Source organism: Trichosurus vulpecula, chromosome 9 (genome assembly GCF_011100635.1).
Source record: "Trichosurus vulpecula isolate mTriVul1 chromosome 9, mTriVul1.pri, whole genome shotgun sequence".
NCBI lineage: Eukaryota > Metazoa > Chordata > Mammalia > Diprotodontia > Phalangeridae > Trichosurus > Trichosurus vulpecula.
This window is the reverse complement of record NC_050581.1, coordinates 117,731,042-117,752,525: the sequence shown is the minus strand read 5'-3', so window position 1 is coordinate 117,752,525 and position 21,484 is coordinate 117,731,042. Positions and strand designations below refer to the sequence as shown.

Sequence of the window (21,484 nt, the reverse complement as noted above, 5' to 3'; positions counted from 1 at the left end):
CTCCTCTCCTGCTGTCATTACATCATCCACATGGCCCTTTCTGCTGCTCACTGGTGGAGTTCACACCATGGGGCAGCAGCTCAAACCACAAAGTTGCAGTGTGAGACACAAGTAGTAATCCAATTTAATAAGCTTTTATTAAATATGTGCACAAGCCAGTGTATTAGGTGCTGGGAATATGAAGACAAAACAGTCCTTGTCCTCAAAGAGCTTACAGGTGTACTGAGGAAGGGAGATCTTGAGAGAGAAGGATGGACAAGAGAATGTGGCATTGAGGACAGAGGTAAACCATAGGTCTGAGGGGCTTGGGGGGGCGGGGAGGGGTGGCGTGGAGGGGAATATACTTCCCAGTCACCCTTTCTCCACTGGTCTTACTCAACAACCATCTTTTAAGTCTCCTTACTGGAGAGACTGATTGAAAGTGAGCCTTCAGGGCTTGCTGATACGACAATTCACATCCAGTCTCCACCTATGGCTTGGTGCCTGTCTACGTCCTCTCCCAGCCCTGGCCTTTTCCATTTCCCAACTCAACCGTGCCATCAGCTGGTGCGATATAGTCAGGAGAGCACTTTTCTAAATGGCCAGACACTGGGGGAGGTAGGTATGCATTCTGGAAGACTCTTACATTTTGTCTACACTGGCTCTCCAGGAAGAGCCAGCAGGTTGAGGGTCATCAAAAACATCCAGGAGAAGTTGTCCTCTAAATCTCAGCCAATGAGCCGACATCCATTTCATCCTTGTGGCCCCTGAACTTACTGTAGTTCTGGTCTCAGTACCTTGCCCGAGGCTCTATAATCTGGGCTTTTGAGACCAGTGATCTCACAGTTCATCCACAGTCTGCTGTGGGATTGCAGGCTAGTCCAAACGCATCCTCCTAGGAGTGAGGGAGCAATGAATGGAGGATCAAGGGTTACTTTCAGAGGTAGAGGCAATACCTGCTCACCCATCTGGCATAGGATTCTGAAGAATCAAGTTTTTCTTCAGCAGAGTGTTGAGCTCTTGGGCTAGGCCCCCAGGCTGTAGGGTGAAGGGAGAATGGGAATACTTTCTTTGGTAAGGTAAGCCAAGAGATATCCCAGAGAACGAACGGAGTCCTGTGGAAGAAACAATGAAACAGGAAGAAATCTTTCAAGGCTCTAAAGTGTCACTCCTTTGGCTGCAACAGGCCCCACCTGCTCTGAGAACACTACTGGCCCAGATATCAGCACGGATGGGAAGTAAATCAATGCAAAAGCCATTTGCTGCCCTCCCTCTGGATTCCTACTGCTTTTGGGCCAAATGGGGCCAGAGTAGGTCTCCATGCTTTGAGTTTTTACTGGCCTTGCCCTGACTCCACCACCCAGCCCCCCATCCTCTCTATGCTACTGCCAGAGGAATCTTTCTGGTACACTGTGATAATGTCACTTCTCTGCTCAAGAACTTCAGTGGCCCCCCCCAAAGCCTATCATATAAATTACCTACTGATTCTGCTACTGAAGGTCATTTACAACCCAGCTCCAATATACCTGTTCAGACCCACCACATACTACCCCCCTTCAGAGTTCCACTTAAAATAGCCTACATCATTACCCATATCTTCAAATGATTGAGCATCACCACCACCACCACCATCACCACTTTCAAGTTAAGTTTCCCAAATACGAAGGATACTATACAAAGTTTCCCCGATCCACCCCACTCCAATCCCTTTCCCATGAAAGAAAGCTCCCCATGTGCAAACTTCTCCTAGCACTCTGCAAGGATCTCTGCCTTATTTCAGTTTCTTCTATTTGTGTATTTGAATAGACCAGAAGCTCTTTCAGAGTAGAGCCTGTATCCCAAACCCCGAGCATAGCGCCTTGCACGTAAATGTCTGAATTCATAAGTGAACGAAACTGAATTGAAAGTTGAAGTGAAATTTATACAAGATGGAGCACCAGAAGCCTAGGCCAAGCTGCATGGCCTGGAAAGAGGACATCCCAAAAAGCAGAGACCGGAGCTGAGATCATTAGTTACAAGCATGCTACACTCATTTTGGCCAGCTGATTCCACCTGTGGGGATGTCCTTCAGGTCATCAATTAAATAGTTATTAAGCACTTACTACATAGGCTGCTGGGGATGTAAGCACAAAGAATGAAGAAATAACTGCTTTAAATAAGCTTATGTTCTAACGGGGGAGTACATCAAAAAATACATTGCGCAACAACACATATATATGCACTTGTAGAATAATTAAATACAGAGCATTTTGGGGAGAGGGCACTTACACCTGGGAGAGGGGTGAAATGGAGAAGGGGTTCAAAGCACAAGTTGATGACTCAGCTGGCCCTTAAAGGAAATGGGGGGATTCTGCAAGGCCAGGGGGTATAGGCAGTGCAAAGGCCGATGGGAAACGGAGTGTTGTGAATGAGTAAAAGAAGGCCTGTTTGTCTGGATCACAGGTATGAGAGGGGGAGTAACATCCAATGAGGGTGGAAAGACAGGTTGGGCCAGGCTGTGTAGGTTTTAAAAGCTAAACAGAGCTTTTATTGTATTCTTGAGAATAGGTCTTAATCTGGGGTCTGTGAACTTGTTTAATGTTTTCACAACTATTCCTTTGCAATCCTATGTATTTTATTTTATGACTTTAGAAACATTCTGAGAAGGGGTCCACGACACAACAAAAGGTTAAGAACTCCTGGTGTTAGAGAAACCAGGAAGGCACGGGCATTGGCAGAGTGGAGAAATCACATGGCCCAACTTACACCTTAGGAAAATTGCTCTGGTGTCAGCGTGTGTGCGTATGACCTGAAGCAGACATCAACTTGAAGTCACTAGGCTAGAGGTAGCTGTGGGGATGGAGAGAGGGGCTCACATGCAAGAGATGTGACAGTAGGAACAGCAAGATACGGCAACCACCAGTTACGAACCTGGGAGACTAGAAAGCTGGTGCCTTTGACAGAAACAGAATCTTGGAAGAGGTGAATGCTGAAGGCAGGGAGAAAGAGGCCGGCTTTAGACATGTTGAGTTTGAGGTGTCTCTGGGACATCTGGTTTGAAATGTTCAAGCAGTAACTGGTGATGCTCGACTAAAATTTCAGGGAAGAGATGGGCCGGAGATAGAGATCTGGGAGTCACCTGCATAGAGATGAGTTAAATCCATGGGAGCTGATGAGGGTACTCAGAGACAGAGCAGGGCCCAGGACAGAACCTTGGGGATCACCATAGTTAGGGATGTGATGTGGATGAGGAACCAGCAAAGGAGCCTGGGAAGGAACCGTCATGAAAGCCCAATAATGTCAAATTAAATAGCTAAGTCAAGAAGGATTAAGACTGAGAACAGACAGCGCAGTAAGAGTTCTTTCTTTTTGGAGACAGCAGTTTCAGTTGAGTGATGATGTTGAAAATCAGAACATAAAGGGCTGAAGAGAAGAGACCGTGAGACTCAGAAAAGCACAGAAACCTCCCAGGGTACGACTGTGGGGACTGGGCACTATTATACCTGAAGGCTAGAAGGAACCCCCAAGGTTCAAGCCACCCACACAAAGGACAAGAGGAAAGGCTGCATTTCATAAAGGAAGGTCAGAAAGCAACCAGGGATGGGGATGGGGGAGTGGGGCGGGGGGGTAGAAGGGAGACTGCAAGGCAAATGGAGGTCAAAGGAAAGGCAAGTAATCTTGTTCCGAGGATGCGGAAGGTGGCAGGGTAGTGAGACATCCAGAGCTTCTGATGTCCAATGCCAGATGGGGTGAGCCAGCCTTAGCTGCCTTCATCAGTGACACAAGGATGGAGGGCACTTTGACCCCTGCACATTTTTCATTTCCTTTAATAGTGCATCTAACTTACTCTAGAACAGAAGCCAGATGTACTGAAGACAGAACTGGACTTGGAACCAGAAGCCTGGGGTCATATCCCAGCTCTAACACTCACTGACTTCTGGCAAGTCACTTCAGCTTTTTAACTTGTTTCCTCAGCTACAAAGTAAGAAACATGCTCTTTGGACTCCCTAATTCACAGGTCACTGTGGGGAAAATGCTTTGCAAACCTTAAAGTGATACAGAAATGTGGTCTGGAGAATAGTTCTGTGATCCAGGAAATTTCCCAAACCCTCTCTGGGCTTATTTAAATATAAAAGAACAGTATAATCAGGATTTTAACTCTCACTGTGTAAAGCACCTTCACTCCTCAGATGAAATCAACTTTGAAACTCCTTCTTCAGCACCCTCTGCCCAGGAGCCTGCCTCCCAGTGACTAGAGAGGCTGAACGTTGAAGAGCTCCTCCAGGAACCTCCACATTAATGTTTACTGACTCTGATGCCCAGAAGACCCTGGACTGGAGAAACGGATTTGTTCACAGAAGTGTCTGTCTTTCCAGACAGGAGGTCCTGGCCTTGCAGCCATGGAGAAAATAGCCTGCTATGTCCTCTCAGAGCCATTCTTCCTTACCTTATGTTCCAACATCCTCAAAGACCTTTGTTCTCTCCATGAAATAAGGCTTCTTAGGTGCCAGGATCAATTGTAGCTTTTTTTATTCCTTCACTGAACAGGATCAAGTATTTGACACACTGCCTGGAGTAGCAACAGAACCAGGGCTGGGATTGCCAGGGACAAAGTCTCCATGAAGTGCAGCCATGGGCTGGATTTTTCTAGCTGTTCCCAGGATACTGCTCACCCTGTCCAGTGAATGATCTCCAAACCATGTCCAGAGAGGACACAGTGATAGCCTTTGCATGGCTTGCTGGCCCAGCAGTCAATTTCAGACACATCGGCCACATGGCAGACTCTGCTGCTCACAAAAGCTAGGCCAGTAGGTCCCAGGCTCCAGAATGTCAGGCGCTGGTCGACAGAGGCAGAGACCAGGAGGTCTGGTCTCAGGATCCTTAGTCCTGTCACATGGGCAGCATGAGCAGAAACCACAGAAAACTTCTGTATCACATGCATACAGGTCTTTGGAGCAAGCTTCCTGTCCTCTTGTGATAAGGCTTGCGGAACAAGGGGCATTTCAACAGCAACCAGGCAGATGTGGATGGATCCATCATCACTACCACTGGCCACCATATACCGCCCTGCACAAGTCTCTCTTATGTGAAGACTGTTCACCCCACAGCTGTGTGCCTGGATGGTCAGATAGGGGCGTCCCAGATCTAGAAAAAGCAAAAAAACCCATCAAAGATTAAAGAACCTATTCAGGAAGGAAAAGAGAGAACTCCTGAGTTGAGAAAATCTGGAGTGAGGTAAATAGAGCAACACTTACCACAAAGCAGCTGCATTCCTTCTGGTGACTTCATGACCCTAAGGGCATGGTCTAAGGTAGCAGTGATGTCCCAGAAGGCAACACTTCCATCCGTGGCAGCAGTACACAGGACCACACTTCTGTGAAGAGCGAAGCATTTTCAGAGGCTGCTGGATAAAGAGCTGCCCCACACGATGCCTTTCAGGGCATCAAGAAGGGAACTCTGCCGTTTCACCCACTGTTTTTAGCGCAAGCTTTTCCTGCTAAGTTTCATGAGCTTGTGGTGAAGAAGTCCAATGGAATAGAGTTATGGCTGGGCTTCCTGTCTGGCCCAAGCCCCTACCCCAATAAGAAACAGAATGCAGACTAGGATTTTCAGACTCGTCCATCAGGGAGAGGCCAGTGAAGAGGCTCACTGCACAGACCACAAACCCCACATGTCCTTCCCCATCCTCCTCTCCCTCCCATCCCTGGATTTGTCTTTCTCACTCTAAAATCCCAAGCCTTTCAACATCTTCGCTGGATTGCGTGGCTTCCACTTGAATAACAGATTTCTTTGGTTGTTTAGGCCCAATGCTCAGGATGTCATAGGGCACAGGTCTTGAGGCAATTTCCCACAGAGGCCCAGGCCTGACTTACCTTGTTCCAGTCCCTGCCTCATATGTCAACGTCTGGATCTTCAGGACACAGCGCTGATGGTAAAAAGACTCCGCTAAGAGCTGTAGTTTCCCAGCTAATTCATCCACGAGAAAGAGCCTTGCAGAAAAGAACAGGAGGAAAGCATGACTATAGTCATCTTTCAATGGAGCAGCAACACTGTTTCTACCACATGATTTCTGTTTGATTTGGGAGTTCACTGTGCACCTTCTCATGTTTGAGTGTGGCAAATATCGAGCTTCTCGATATTTCACTTCACTTCACTTGCTCAGGTAACCACAGGCAGGTCACTTAACCTTTCCAAGCCTCATTTTCCTCATCTGTGAAATGGAAATAAATGCCTACAACAGCTGCCTGCCAGGGTTTTATTCTCTTTTCTTCTCATGTTTTGATAAGTGTGATATGATACTGCATCTTCTGGACTGTGGTCTCATTCGAGAGCATTCAGGACCAGACTGTGTGAAAGGTCATTTATGTGAACTGCTCTTTCCTTCCCTGTCCAGTCCCTGTTCCCATCTCCTTCTCCGTTTGTCTCCCCTCAGGCTTCCCTAACGTTCCCACAAAGAATCAGCAACTCCAGAGAAAGTTGTCACAAAAACAGAATGTGTTACTCACCTCACAGATCCATCACTACAGGCTGCAGCCAAGACAAGCCCAAGACTAGACTGCTGAGGACTGGTCACCACTACAATGGACATGTACCTGAGATCAGAGACAGAGCTTACTCATCCTGGTGAAGGGAGCACCTAATGGCGCTTAGGGACTAGGGCTATGCTAAACTCCTCTCTAGTCACTTAGGTACCGTCAGAGCTTCAGCATGACTCAATAAAGCTGCTGCCAAGTCCTGCTGATTCTACAATTCTACTTCCTCAATATCTCTTGCCCAGCCTTTCTCCTTTTCCTCCCATTGCCACCATGCCAGCTCATGTCCTTACTATCTCACTCATGTACCCTTAGACATTTGTACTGATTTTTCTTTTTACATTGCCTTCGTTTCCAAACATAGTCCCTTTCACTCTCCCATAAGCGGAGAAACAACCCTCGTTGCATAAAATAAAAAAGAAAAAGCCTCTTCCCCTCCACCTAGAATATCACCTTCTCCATGAAGCTTTTCCCACTTGCTCCATCCTCTCTCAGCTCCCAGAGCACTCTGTACGTTAATGGCAATTACTACATTCTACTTTGTATTAGCATTAATTGTCCATATCTTTTCTCCTCAAGCAGGGCTATATATTTTGCATCCCCCCAAGAACCTAGGCTAGGGCTATGCATACAGTAGCTGTATAATAAGTACTTGCTGAATGAAAAAAAGACCTCATTAGATCAGCATTTCCTCCAGAAGATCAAGGGCTAGCCTTCTGCCATCAGACTAAGGAGTGTCCAGTCATTCCTTCACTGCTAGTGACCATACTTCCTATCAGACTCCCCACCCATGAGTCAATATAGCCTCTAAAGGTTACCTGGTTTCAGGGTCCATCTTGATAACCTTGTGCTTGTTCTTCTGGCGGTCCCAGAGCTCATCTAACCGGTGAGAAATCAGATGAGTAACTTGGCAGGTAAGGCCTCCCGGGGCACTGAGGTCTACAGTGACCAGAAGTTGATAGCATTGCATCTCGGCCCTACCGCCAGCAGAGAAAAGGAGGCTTTGGAGTCTTGCCGCTGGCTCTCCTCTATTGGTATCTGCCTCACACAATGCCAGGGTCCGAACACTGGAGATGTGGTTATTGATGGTGGCAAGCAAAAATACTGTGGAGGAAGCAGCTACAAAAGCTAAGATGTTCACGGTTGTGTCTTCACTACTTGTGGCCAGAATGTCAATGGTGTCACCCCCCTCTTGAGTCCTCACAGCTCCAATATACCTCACGCAGGTGAGTTCTCGGCCATGCAGGGACTCCTTCAGGACTGCTTGGCAGCAGCTGCCCTCCTCCCGAGCCTGATACACCAAGACATCCCCAGCCTTGATGTAGGCAAAAACCATGGTGGCTGGAGTGCGGGCATAGCCCCATGAACGGTGGCCTCCACCACAGGGTACTATGTGAAGCTTCTCATGGGTCCTTGGGCTCCAGACTACAAAGTCAGTGGAATGGAAGCCAAGGACAAGTAGGCTTCCATCAGGGGCAAAGTTGAGCCCAGCCACCCAGTCCATGCCTTTGCAAGGTTTTTGTTTCCACAGTGGCTGAAGCCGCTGGCCCTGCACACGGAGCTGTTGGAAGGAGCCATCCCTGCCTGTACTATAGACATAACCCTTGTGGTAAGTCACTGAGGTAACACCTTGCTTCCCATGAATCCCAAACAGAACATCCACAGGAGCTCCCTCCTCAGGGGTGAGAGAATCATTGGACCCACAATCCTCATCACTGTCAGCATTGCTGCCATTCTCCCTTCCTCCTACCTCTTCCCCACTTGGTTCAGCAGTGGCCTCTCCACAAGGAAACAACAGCAAAGAGCCCCGGCGGTCACCACAAATGAGGAAGTCCCCTTGGGGTAAGAAGGTGAGGCAGGTGTGCCACCTTTGTTTGCAGAGCGGCAGGATATAGCGACGTTGCTCCACCACCTTGTCCACCCTTCCTAAAGGGCAGAATGAGACATCTAACCACAACAAGACACCCTCCGGGCCAGAAGCAAAAAGAGCACAGCAGAAATCATTCCTTTCTGGATCCTGGGGCTGGCGTGTGACCCAGTTCAGGCTGTGAACTTTCCCCTTATAAATCTTCAGTTCCTTTGCCTCTTGTGGGTAGTGGAGGGGAAATATTTTAACGTGACCCTCTAGGTTCCCTAGTGCACATATCACACTACCACCAGGTAGCTGAACAGCATCCAGCAAATTATAGGACTGGTAATTGATATCATCCAAGATGAACTTCCACTGTTTAACTGTCAAGTCATAAAGATACACGGCTCCAACATCAGTCATCACGAGAAGCCACGAAGGACTGATTAAAGTTAAGGCTTTTGGAGATCCCTTCTTTGTCAATGAGCCAAAGCCGAGCGGTAAGAGACTGTTGCCCAGAAGCCTGTCGCCTTTAAGGGGCCAAAGTCTAATGCCCGAATCAGCTCCACCTGTGACTGCCCAGGCTTGTGTTCTGTGGACAGCCACAGCCCTGATGCTACGACCTTTGTGCCCTTTAAAGGTCTGAACTATTTCACCAACGTAATTCCATACAAGGCAAGCTGAATCCTCTCCAATGCTAATGATATAGTTGTCCAGGAGCTGGACAGACCACACCCTGGACTGGTGACCATAACATACCAGGACACACTGAACTAAGCTGTGAGGGGCCTTCAGGTCCCCCACTCTCCAGACCCGAATGCTCCGGTCATCAGAGGCCGAGGCTAAAAGGCCTTTGCTCTCCAGGTAGCAGATACTGAAGATGACCCCACTGTGCCCACTTATCCTTCTTTCTACTTTGACTCTTCTTTCCTCACTGGTGAAGTCAGCTGGGTGCCAAATCACAAGCTGGTTAAAGACAGTTCCAGCAACCAGCACCAGTTCCTGCCAGTCCTTCCCCACCAAGCAAGCAGAATAGATAATACATATCTCATCACAGTGTACCTCTTGCAAGGCCTGCTGATGAAGGTGGTCATAAAGGACCACTGAGTTGTGTCCCAGGGCTAGGGCCAGGGCAGAAGAGGCTTTTCCAGGGCCCTGGACCCAGTGAAGATCCCAGATCCAGTCATGAAGCTCACAAAGCTGAGAGAGCCATGTCAGCTTCACTGCCTCCTCTCCCCAGCTCAATGTCAGCACACGGAGGCCTTTGCTTCCAAAGACAGCCAAGGTTGTCTCTGATGCCTGCGTAGATGCTGGGCTCTGAAGTTCCCTGATGCCATGGATGTAATAATGACAGAGGACACTTGGCACAGATTGGGTTACTACAAGCTGCCCGCCAGTTTCCAAGCAATAGATTAGAAGATTAGGCCCTTCACCTGGACAACAAAAAAAGTAAAATAAAATCAAGGTTACCAACAAGGACACTCAGAATAAAGTCCCTATCAATATGACCTTAGAAGAAATGCGGGGCTCAAGTAGTAAGTGACCTGGGATTTTGAAACCAGGTGCTCTGACTCCAAAGCCACCACTCCACACTGCCACTGGCCAAGAACCTATGACCACAATTCCCTTGCCTCCCTGTCCTACTGCTGCGCATGCCTGGCGAAGCCCCAATCTTGGATTACTTCCACCATCTGCCTCCTTCAAGCCTATTCATGTGCTCCTGAACAGAGCTGAAGGAAATCACAAAACTGTGCCAAGGAGGCCCCCTACAACAGGCTCCTTCTCACCAAAGCAAGGCAGACATTCTATTGGTCTGATTCTAACCCACTCTCCACAGCTGCTATTCCAAACCTTCCCATCTCTCCAAGGACGTCACACTTCATAGTTCACCCTCCCCTCAAAAAAAAAAAAAAAAGACCATTCACACAGAGGTTTCCTCTTTCCCTTCCTCACCTTATATCACTCAGACATCTCTATCTATTCCAGCCTCAGGTGAAGAGGTGGCACTTCTCATTGCCAAATATAATAGCAATTTAGATTTGAAAGCTCTTTCTCACCCATTAAAAGGCCATGTGACCTGCTTAGGAAGTCTAAGTCACATGTGGTGGGAGGAGCTTCCTGAGAGGAAAAGGAAGTTGTGTCACATGAAATGCTGAGAGAGCCATTATGGCTGTTAATGGCCATCATGACAGAGCTGAGGTAAAGACAGTTGACCTGTGGTAGCTGTACTGTGAGTTTGGGGGAAGGTCCCCAGCAGGGGGTTGGAGAGGTTTTGGGATGGCAAGGCTCCATGCTGTGACATTATGTTTTAAGTTCCTTGCTGTTATGATAAAGTGGGTTTACTGGTTGTGGGAGCAGATTGTTCGGTTATGGGATCTGGAGAGTTATACTTTCGGATACAGAACAACATAGGCATATTCACCATTATCGTTGACGTTGTGTTTATTTCCTTACTGTTACACCAAGACAAACCCTTCTACAATGAGCCCTTGATCCCATTCCCTCCCCATGACTTGTCCCCACAACAGTCCTTCCCCTCAAGCTTTCCTTATCTACTGGTTCTTTTCCTGCTGCCTACAAACACAAACGTGTCCATGTCTCCCTCAGCTTTAAAAGAATACTTGATCCAAGTAACCCTTCTATCTATCATTTTACATACTTTCTTATCATGGCTAAACTTGAGAAGGGATCTACAATCAGTACCTCTACTCTCACTCTCTACTAGACCCTCTGTAAAGTGACTTCTGACCTCATCATTCAATTGAAACTGCCTTTTTCTATAGTCACAAATGATCTCTTGATTACCAAATTTAAAAGCCTTTTCTCAGCCCCTGAGATGTTCTTCTAGCCACATCACCTCTCAATCAATCAATAAGCATTTTTAAGTGCCTACTGTGTGCCAGATATTGCACTAAGCACTGGGGATATAAAAAGAGGCAAAAGACAGCCCCTGGCCTCAAGGAGCTTACAATTTAATGGCCTCTCTGCTCAATGAGCTCTAATTAGTCCCTATTACCACCCGGATCAAATATAAACTCCAAATGGCATTTAAACCTAAAATCTGGTTCTTACTTACTTACCCAATCTTCTTACCTTTTACCCTTTCCACATACTCAGCTACATTGGCCTACTTACAGTTCCTTCAATATGACACCCCAGATCTCTGTATCTTTGCATTCACTGAATTTCTCCCAGGCTTGGAGGGCTCTTGCCCTCTCACCTCTGCTTTAGTTCTCCTGGTTTCCTTCAAATCTCACCTTTCCCAGCCTTCCTAGATGCTTGTGGGAGACTGTTTTATCTTATATGCACCTAGTAATTTACCAGTTGTCTCCTTCTTTAGAATGTATACTCCTTCAAGGCAGTGAATATTTTTTGCCTTTCTTTGCAGTCCCAGCATTTGGCAAGATGCCTGGCACAGTAAATGCTCAATAAATGTTTGGTGACTAAGTGTATCTGGTTGGTCTAATACCTCTAATTTGTTCCACTAACCTCTGTATGTGTGTGTGTAGCACCAATTTAAATAATCCCTTTATAAATAAATTTTAAAAATCATCAGTGGTTTTTTTTTTTTCAGCAGAAGTCTAAAGACAAATAGTTACTAGAGGCCAGACTTATCCATAGGTCTGGCAGCTACTAAATCCTGGAGCCATGGTAGTATGCAGACAGCCCAATGTTTTTGGAGTCAAGAGCATCACAGATGCATGGCTACTCTGGTGGCTTTTAGTAGTATAAGACAGCCTTAGTAGCATGCTGGCCTTCAGACAGCTGGATTTTTACAATGAGCCCAACTATTTTCTGCCTGACCACCTCCAGAGTTCCAAATACCCCCCCCCCCCCAAGTTCTGGGTTTAAAGAGCATCAGATGTGGAGTAAAAATCCACCTTGCTCTACTACTTGGTATTCGTGTGATCCTGAGCAGGTCACTGTGGGCCTCACCCATCCTCCTCCTCCTCTAGAAAATGTACTAGATCGTCTCCAAGGTCTCTTCTGGCGCTGAATGTTACCATCACTTTACGTGTGCCAAGAAAACAGATCCACCAGCCACTCACTGTGGGAGGGGTCACAGGCCCGAAGGCCCCCACTCCCGCCGCTGGCTCCGCCCCCCCCCTCCGCCCCTGTGTCTGCAGCGCATTTAAAAGACGAAGGCGGCCCAGCACCAGAGAAGGGAACTGATTTGTCCAAGGTCACACGACGAGTCGGGAGCAGCGTTGGTTCTGTCACTGCTTCTCTTCGGAGCCGGGATAGGCTAGGCGGTTCCCCTCGCCTGCCTCTGCCTACGACCAGGGGTAAATGCTGCCTCAGTTTCCCGTCCTGGAGATCTGATCCAGAACCCGCTTCTAGCCTGACTCCAGAGAGCTTGGCCAAGCCCCGCTCCAACCTCCTCCTCGGGTCCCGGGCCCACCTCCGGACAATCTGCTCCGACGGCCTCGTGGGGCAAAGAGCGAGCCTGGGCTCGAGGAGAAGCGACTCGGCCAAGGGCACCATGCCAGGATCGGCGGCTCCGCTCCGCGCGTCCAGCAGAGACAGAGGTCCTCGGCTTCTCCCGGACCCGCAGCGCGCACGCGCGCCAACGGGTCCGGCCCGAGCCCCCTTACCTGCCAGAACTCGGTCCCCCACACACTGCAGGGCGGTGACCGGCGCGAGCAGCAGCAGCGACTCTGCCTTCCCCGTAGGAGGTTCCATGGTCCACACTGAGACCGCTCGGAGGCCCGCACACCGGCCGCGCACACACACACACGCCGGCTCCTGACAAGGCGCCGTACTAACGCGAACGGGCCCAAGACGGCACCACAGCCAATGGAGCGGCCTGTCACTGACCGCTTTCCCGGCCCAAACCTTCCAAGGTCGACCGTCATTGGCCCGTTTCATTTCAAGACCGCCCCGATCATGCGAGTGATTGGAGCAATTAGTGGGAGGCCGTCCTACGAGGAAGCCAATGGGCCGTTCCCTGCCACCCACGTGACTCTAGAACTCTAGCAGGCCCCTCCCTCCGCCTGTGGCCCCTTCTGCCCCTGGTTCCGTTCAGCCACTAAGCTGAAGACGCTGGCCAAGTGTGGCCCTCCTCCAGAGAGCTTCACAGAAAGTCCCGGCCACTTGACGCCTTTAACTTTTTATTTGGCCGTTTTAGAAGGCCGTGGGGTCTGCAGCCGGGGCGAAGCTGGGTGGGGCTGCCCCTTCACAGTCCCCTGCCCGAGGCCCGGCATCTCCCGCCGGTTGCACAAGCTGGCCCAAGATGCCCGGCCTGGAACTTCGAGGGTCCAGGCCCTTCCAGGTGGTGTCTGGGCACACATCCCAGTCCGCTTGATTAGAGCAATAGTGGGTGCGGTGCCCGTGCCTCCCGGCCACATGAAGTCCGTCCCAAGGGGAATTCCCTGGACCCGGAACCCCGGCTCCGCTTTGATACATCGGAGATCAGAGGATAGGAAACTCAGACCTTTTAAAGTACTTTAAGACGTTTTACTTTAAAATACGCCTTTCTCCTCTCCACAAAATTGCTATCTCGCCCAGTTAGCGCCCAGCCTAGCCGGGGAAAAAGAGAGCCATTACCCGGCTGCAGTCTGGACCGGTAGGCAGAGGGTGGTGCAGCCGTGTCATGCCAGTCTTTGTGCGGTTCTTAACCGTTTACACTTTATGAACTAACCCCCAGACCTCCACGATTCAGCTTCAGACGAGCCTCTTTTGTGCTGACTGATACTCTGCAGAAGACAGCTCAAGTCAAAGTTGTCAGTCAGAGGACTTCTACATGCTCTGATGGGGCAGGCCTACACGGCCCTTTCTTTCATGGATCTAGTAGGCTTATGTCAACTAGGGTCTTTTGCCCTGCTGGTCAGTCACCACAAAACGTTACCCGAAGAGAGTGAGGAATCTATCTCAGAATAACTAGGTGGAGAAACAAACAGAGGCCTCTTTGGTTTAGTTCTCCTGAAGGATTTGGGGGGGGTGCCGGGACATGGAAAAGCAGAGGGAAGAATACACTCACACACCAGAATGAACCCTCAGTTAGCTGCAGGAGTATTTGCATATATCAGTGAATGAGGCATGGTTGTACACAAGTCACCAATTGCATATGCATGATAAGATATAGCAGAGATAACAGAGAGACGGCAAGGAACCAGAAGGTGCAGTGAGTGTCCCAATTTCAGAACAGTTACAGGCAAAATGCGTTTTCTGAAAAATTCTAGTATGTAGAAAGCACCTCTGAGATTGCAAACAGACTGCTATTGTTCAGGAAGTGCCTCCAGGAACTAGTCTGTCAGTTACCCACTGCTTACAAAGAACACATGAGTTTAAATGAAAAAAAAAACCAAACAAAAACCATTCCATAAAATTGTTACTATTGCACTTTAAAAGTTTCCCCTTTTCCCCAATAATTTATGCTTCGGCATGATTAAAGCCTATTTTCCCCTGAGAAGAAACCATTGCTACGTGCCCATATGTATCATCCCTCATCCTGCTGCAGGTAAGGCTCCTGGTCCTGGCTCTGTCATCAACACGATGTGACCTTAGGCAAGTCACTGCTTTAGTCTTGGGTCCTCCTCTGTAAAATGAGAGGATCTCTAAGGTCCTGTTCAGCTCTGACATGATTGCTTCTCTTCCACCTGAGCCCAGCCCAAGGTTGAACCCTGAGCACCAGGAAGTCTGGCCTGTGAATCAGAGGCATGAAGCTTTGAGGGCTGTGGTATTCCTTACAGCGGGAAGACCTGAACACCCACCTTGGCCATGTCAGGATAGTGCAACAGGGAAAACAAAAAGTAGCATTTCACTCAGGGATCCAAGTTCCTAGAAAAACTTAGGAATTAGCCAGTATTCCCTACCCTCCACCCCCTCCCCTGGAACTCTTAAGCACCAAATTGGCTTTTTTTTTTGGTGACATTTCTACAAATACCTTAAGGGCTTAAATTCTCCTCAACTCCAGGGTGTGAAGATGAGAATCAGACTCTTGCCTATTTTCCTCCTGGCAGACACACAAAAGACTTAATTAAGCCAGACTTCAAGCTTTTCCATTCCCTCCACCAGGAGACTGCTGCCCTCAAAATGAACCTCCTTCTTCCCCAGCCACAGCCTGGGCTTGCGCCAGGGAGCTAACTATTGGATGATTTCTATGGAAATATGGGAACAAACAGCCGCACCCCAGTGGGGCCACCAGAAGCCCCAGCTACGTACATAGGTTGAACTCACTTGGACTCCCAAGTAAATTCCTTCTTACTCTTTTTCAGGCCCTTTTTTCCTGGAGAAATTCCACGGACACAGGGCAATAGGGCTCCTCTGGGTGCTCATGGTTGCCACACTTCCTCACTAATTCAACATTCTGACTACCCCAAGCTTAATACCTCAGATATCATCTTAGAGCCTTCCTGGAAGAAAAGGCAAAGAACTATCAGCTTCCAGTTAAAGCAAACAGTGTACCAAGGCTGCCATGGCTGTCACTGAAGAAGCTGCTCCAGCTTGGTCTGTGGCTCTCCGACCCCGCCCCCACCATCAGAGTTCTACGTGTACATTCTTGTAGGATTTGTCCACTGTCCATGCATTCTGGGCCTCAAGCTCCTCCTGGGCATAACGAGCCATCTCCTGATGGAACTGGATCTGGCGACTCTTGCTGGGGTCTATGTTAATCCAGTTGTTAGCTATCCATTTGGTTCCCTGGGTGACCAGACAGCCACCATGCAATGAATATTCATCCAGTTCTCCTACCCAACCTGCAGAAAGATCAAACAATATATCACTCAGCAGAAAACAGCTTAGATAGGGAAGAGCTCACGACATTTAATTACCTATCAGAGCCATTTTGAGAAAGGATCCAGAAGCTCTGAAAGTCTAAGCTCTGAAAGTGATTCTTCCATTTGCAAAAGGGATCTGAGTCATACACAAATGCATGCACCTCTTCCAGCTTCCTGTCTTTCTAAATATAACCTCAATTTTTGCCTCCAGCCCTGGGCTCCAAAACACATCTCCAGCTTCCTAACAGGACAACCCTACTTGGATATCTCACTGGATCCTCAAATTCAGTTATCTTTTCCCCTAAACCACAACCTCCTACTGACTTGATTAAACTGTCTGGGGAACCTCCACTTGGTCTCTCATGTTCATAACCTTGGGTTATTATCTTCTCTCTCCTCTTCCCTGCTCCTTCCATATTCAATCAGTTAAAAGCATCCCATCTATTCCACATCTGTGGCATTCCTTGTCTCCATTCTATTGCACTTTTTATGAACTGATTTGCCCCATTTGTAAAATCCTTGAGAGCAAGGACTGTCTTTTTTTTTCTTTATATTTTTACCTCCACTACTTAGAGAAGTACCTGGGACATGGTGAGTACTTAATAAATGCTTGTTGCTTAATAGTCTATATTTGAGTATAGAGCCTTGCTGCTGTTGTTCAGTCTTGCCTTACTCTTCCCAGCCCCATGAACCAATACTGTCCATGGGGTATTCTTGGCAAAGATAATGGAGTAGTTTGTTCTCCAGTGGATTAAGGCAAACAGAGTTTAAATGACTTGACCAGGTGCACTCAGCTAGTAAGTCTCTGAGGCCAAATTTGAACTCAGGCCTTCCTTACTCTAGGCCCAGTGCTCTATCCACTGAACCACCTTACCATCCACTCATACTATTACTGGACTGAGTAAAGCTCAAATATCTTTGCTGAGTACCCAAGGTCCTAAATCTGCTGGTACCCTACATTTCCAAACTTACATTACCACCTCCCTGACCTGCCAAATGTCCTGTTTCTTATTCATGATATTTCTGATACCCTGCCCCAACCTATTCTAATAGCCCCTCCCCAGTCCTATATGAGGACTGATTTACCTGAATTCCTGTCCATCCTTTAAATCCAAATTCAAATGTCATCACCTCCATAAAGCTTGCCCTGATCCTGAAAAGAACCCTAAAACACCCCCAAACTCTTTTTTTAAGTGAATATAAGTCTTTTGTTAATAAGCATTAAAAATACTCAATTTAGAGGATTTTATGCCAAGGGTTCTGCCAAAGTTTTGTTTAAAAACTGAAAGATCCTATCACTATGAAAGAGTTTGAGAACCACTTTCCTACAGTATGTATTCTAGTCATTTGTCTATGTATCATGTTCCTCCTATAAGTTACAAAGGCAAAGGCCATGTCTTACAGATTTTTTTTTTTAGACTGGATCTCCCTATCTTGTCCAGGCTAAAAGTACAGCAGCCACTCATGGGCTCAATCCCCAAACTAACTGGTACAGAAGCTGTTAGCCCCACTGCCTCTCAAAATCCCTGAACTCAAGGAATCCACCAGCTTCAGCCTCCTCGCACCACCCCTGGCATTAACAAGTGTTCTGTACATAAAATGGGCCCCTAATAAGATGTTCACCGAATTGAAGATACTATCTATTCCATTTAGGATGCCTTCTCCACCGCACCCCGACTCTTCTGCCTAGCCAGACCTTACCAACCCTTCAAAGCCTATCTCCTTCAAGAAGCCTCCTGGGATTGCAGCATCTTGGCTTGATCTCTCTTTCCTTCGAGATCTGCTAGAACTTGACTCTACCACTCCTGATGTACAGAGCTGGTATAGACTTGGATCATCTGATTCACCTAGCTCATAAAACTGGGGATGAAAGAGCCTCAGAGAGGGCAAGGAACTTGTCCAGCTCACACAAGTAGAAAGGGTTTTCCAATTCATTTTTGGTCTTATATACTGTCTCCTTATTACCACATATTTACACATATATGTGTATCTTGTTTCCCCAACTATGTTACAAGCTTTTTGAGAATAGAGACTGTGACTTCTACCCTTCATAGCCCAAAGGCTGGAACTAGAATTGAGGTCCCTTCATTCACAACAGTTAATGACACTCCTGTGACAAAGGGCAGCTATGAAAGCGTCAAGTGAGACCTTCATGGAAATGGGAAAGTTCTGAAAGAGGTAGTTTGGTAAGGAGGTAAAGGGGGTAAGGTAAGGGAATATCAGCAAGAGATTTTCCAATTCAGACTTGTTTCATTAAAGGTGATGAGAGGACCAGCCTGATGCTTTGAAATCTAGAATGTCAAAGCAGAAAAGGGCCTTGGGGATCATTTTGTCCCACCCCCTCAAATCCAGGCCAGAGGATGAAGTGACTAACAATGAAGTAGGAGAGAGCCAATAGAAGTAGCTCTAAAAGGAATTCTGGGGCCCCAGCTTGACAGCCCAGAAAAGGCCAAAGTCCCAATGAGGGCACCTAAACGAGGACCTGTGCTTATTTCCTGAGGAAGCACATCTTTTCTGCCCACTAAAGCCACAGTGGTGGGGGCACGGTACCTTGCCCATCAGACAGGTAGTTGTACCAGAAGACAGCTGTGCCTTGCCGAGGCTTCACTCTCAGGTTCCCCTTGTCACAGTGTTTCCGAGTGTCTCGGAGATCGATGTCATTCTGGATCAGGGACTGCAAGTGGCACAGCAAGTAGTAAATGTTTGGGCTGCCAACACAAGAAGAGCCTAAGAGAGAGGTGAGGTATGGGTGGGGATTTCTAACTCCTACCTCTTGTCCAATTTCCCCACCCCTGAGCCTGGCAGAAAGCCAGATTTGGATAGCTCCCCAATACCACAAGGCAGGCTGTGAACTGTTTCCACCTTATGGCAGAGCCTGAAGGATCAATGCAGGAAAACTCATCACTAAAAGCAAGGTGACTCTTCCCTACCCCCGAGTCATTAGAAAAAGCCAGTTCCTGCCATTCCAGGAAGCGACACAGGAAGAAACAGAAGGAATAATCAGCTGAAGCCCTGACCCAGGTCACACTGCCAAAGGCTTCTACCTGGGTCAGTTGCCATTCCTCTTCTTCAGGTTCTGCAGGTCAAGTTGACCAAGGCCTTCACATTCTCTCTGGAGGTCATCCAGTCAATTTCAGAGAGAGCCATGCCAGCAAAAGTATGCACAACATAGAGAACCAATTGCGCTACAGTACTTGTTCCCTTACCAGCTCATCATAGGTCCTGTTATCTGCCACTGGGAAGGTTGTCTCCCCACCACCGGTGACATTGTTCAGGTAAAACAGCACAGTCACATAGCTGTAAGGCAGAAAGAGGAAAGACAGCAGTTTGGATCTCCTTTTGAAATAATGAATATTGATATGTCCAAAGGCAGAAGAAAAGGAATCCGTGAAAAAGAAATTAAGAAAGGGAAAAGATAACTGTGAGAGGAAGAACACAGAAGAGATGGGGGAGCTGAGAGGAATGAAAAATCACAGATTGAGATGAAGATGAATGTAAAAGAGGGGCTGAAACCATTGGATAGGGGGAGAAATGGGAAGGCAGAAGGCAGAGATAAATGCTGGGCAGCATATGCTATAAGAGTCAATGACTCAGGAACAAAACAAGAGGGCTTCCAGAATGGGTCAGGACCAGAATGGAAGGTGGACAGCTGGACTCTATAATGGGCAGCATCTGAATTCCTACTTCATTGAACTTACCACACTCTCATTCCCAAACCTAATCATAGAGATTCAAAGCATTTTAGAGCAGGATGGGATCTTAGTCCAATCCCCCCATTTTTCCGATGAGGAAACTGAAGCCCAGAGAGGGTGATTTGTTCAAGATCACCGAACTAGTTATTGACACAGTAGAGACAAAAGCCTAGTTTTTCCTCCCTCCCAGTACGCCACCTTTCTATTATGCTGCAGGGCCAATGGGAGGTCCTTACCGACAGGATGTTTCAAAGGGTGACGTCTCATTAGCAATGAGTTTTGTATGGCTGCAAGCTGTTTCTGGGAACACGGGCCCACTGTCCATGTGGGCATGGTAATGCCCGCCCTGGTCATACCGGACCACCTGCATAGGCTCACTGTGTTCCACAATCTCTCTGGGCAGACGAGTGAGACGAAGCACCCTGGCAGAGAAAGCACAGCAGAGCAGAGTGTGGTGAGGTCTTGAGGGTCCCCCTGCTGACCTCCTTCAACAGTGCAGAAAATGCCCAGGGATGGGGATGTGCACTCACGCTCAGGGCTCTCCTGGCTTTGGACTGACAGGCTGATGCCTGTAGGGTGGCTGTGCTGCCTTCAAGGAGTAGAACATTTCTAGATGGGCCTTCTCATCCTCCAAAGCTGGTGCACCCTGAGGAGCCACCGAAGTGGCACAATGGGATGGACTACTTCCTCCAGAGGTGACTTTGGGCAAGTCTCCTCACCTCTTGGGACTTTATTGGATTAGATGGCCTGGGAGGACCCTCCCAGCACTAAATCTGGAGCTACCTTAGAGCCGGGCTAGCCATCCTTAGGAGGCAGGTGAGGTATTACAACACATATACTCTGGGGACCCCGAGATCTGGGCATCGTGACCCTTCCATGTTCCCTATGGGAGAAATCCAGCAGAAGAGATTTATTCACATGCCTGAGAAAATAATTTAGCCAAGACAAACCATGCCCATCATATCTAGTAGCACTGAAGTGCCAGGTGGTCTCTAGTCCTAGGTTATTCCTAGCCCCCAGTAGAAAAGATCCCATATGCTGAGAGACAGAAGATTCTCAAAATGATCAGATATCCAGGAGGTAGGAATCTCTTAGGATAGATACCCCATCCCCCACCCCAACAACTCCAAACTGGAATGAATTAGCATTAAAAGCAATTCCCTCAATGAATTCCATTCCCAATCTCACCAGAACAGAGAAGACAGCTCAGTGGGAAGGGGTGAGATTAGATTTCCATTAAGATTGGCCTCTGCTCTCAAACCAATCAGTCAATCTGGAGAACTTCTCCACAAAGCTAAGGAAACACCATCCTCTCATTTCTAAACTATCCAGTCACACCAGGAAAGGTCCCAGGGAGAAGGGCTGAAGGTGGGGACAACCCACCATTAGAGATCCTTGCTCCTAATTAACTGAAAACAAACAGCCAAACCATTTTTAATTCCAATTGTATCTAGTTAGCCCCTAATCAGAGTATATTTGTTTTAATTAAACATTTATCACCTGACTTTCAATTCATCACAATCCAATTTTAACAAATGCCCCATTTAATGTCTCATTAACCGGAGCTTGCTAAATCAATTTAAGACATTCCACACCTTCCCAAAACTTCCTAGTCTTCCTCCAATCTAGTGAAATCCAAAGTTAGGTCCCAGGGAGAAGGAGCTTTGACACAGCCTAAGCCGGCCCCACCCCAACCCCACCAGTACCACGGGGCACATGATAGGACTCAACTGC

The 21,484-nt window shown here is 47.8% G+C and overlaps 2 protein-coding genes across 2 annotated transcripts in view; both read right to left on the bottom strand.

Annotated features, from left to right (window-relative positions):
• Positions 1–114: 114 nt before the first annotated feature.
• On the bottom strand, positions 115–13,049 carry WDR6 (WD repeat domain 6). The gene is made up of 7 exons (XM_036737630.1): positions 12,936–13,049; positions 7,310–9,773; positions 6,465–6,551; positions 5,832–5,948; positions 5,214–5,332; positions 4,406–5,103; positions 115–1,094 (listed from the first exon to the last, which is right to left on the bottom strand). Exons 1-6 carry the CDS (start codon positions 13,021–13,023, stop codon positions 4,628–4,630), a joined length of 3,351 nt encoding a protein of 1,116 aa, XP_036593525.1. The 5' UTR covers positions 13,024–13,049; the 3' UTR covers positions 115–1,094; positions 4,406–4,627.
• A 1,280-nt stretch (positions 13,050–14,329) lies between these two features.
• P4HTM (prolyl 4-hydroxylase, transmembrane) overlaps positions 14,330–21,484 on the bottom strand; it is a 28,690-nt gene continuing 21,535 nt past the window's right edge. Inside the window, exons 6-9 of the mRNA XM_036737371.1 lie at positions 19,987–20,172; positions 19,265–19,355; positions 18,609–18,732; positions 14,330–16,037 (exon numbers count right to left, since the gene is read on the bottom strand). Coding sequence (XP_036593266.1) covers positions 15,820–16,037; positions 18,609–18,732; positions 19,265–19,355; positions 19,987–20,172 — 619 coding nt within the window. The 3' untranslated portion in view covers positions 14,330–15,819. The remainder of the gene's footprint in view (positions 16,038–18,608; positions 18,733–19,264; positions 19,356–19,986; positions 20,173–21,484) is intronic.

Coding starts and splice junctions, on each gene's coding strand:
- WDR6 (XM_036737630.1), bottom strand. CDS start 13,023: ATGGAACCTCCTACGGGGAAGGCAGAGTCGCTGCTGCTGCTCGCGCCG. Junction 6,552..7,309: donor AAGATGGACCCTGAAACCAG/GTAACCTTTAGA, acceptor CTCTGATCTCAG/GTACATGTCCATTGTAGTGG. Junction 5,104..5,213: donor AGGAATGCAGCTGCTTTGTG/GTAAGTGTTGCT, acceptor TGCTTTTTCTAG/ATCTGGGACGCCCCTATCTG.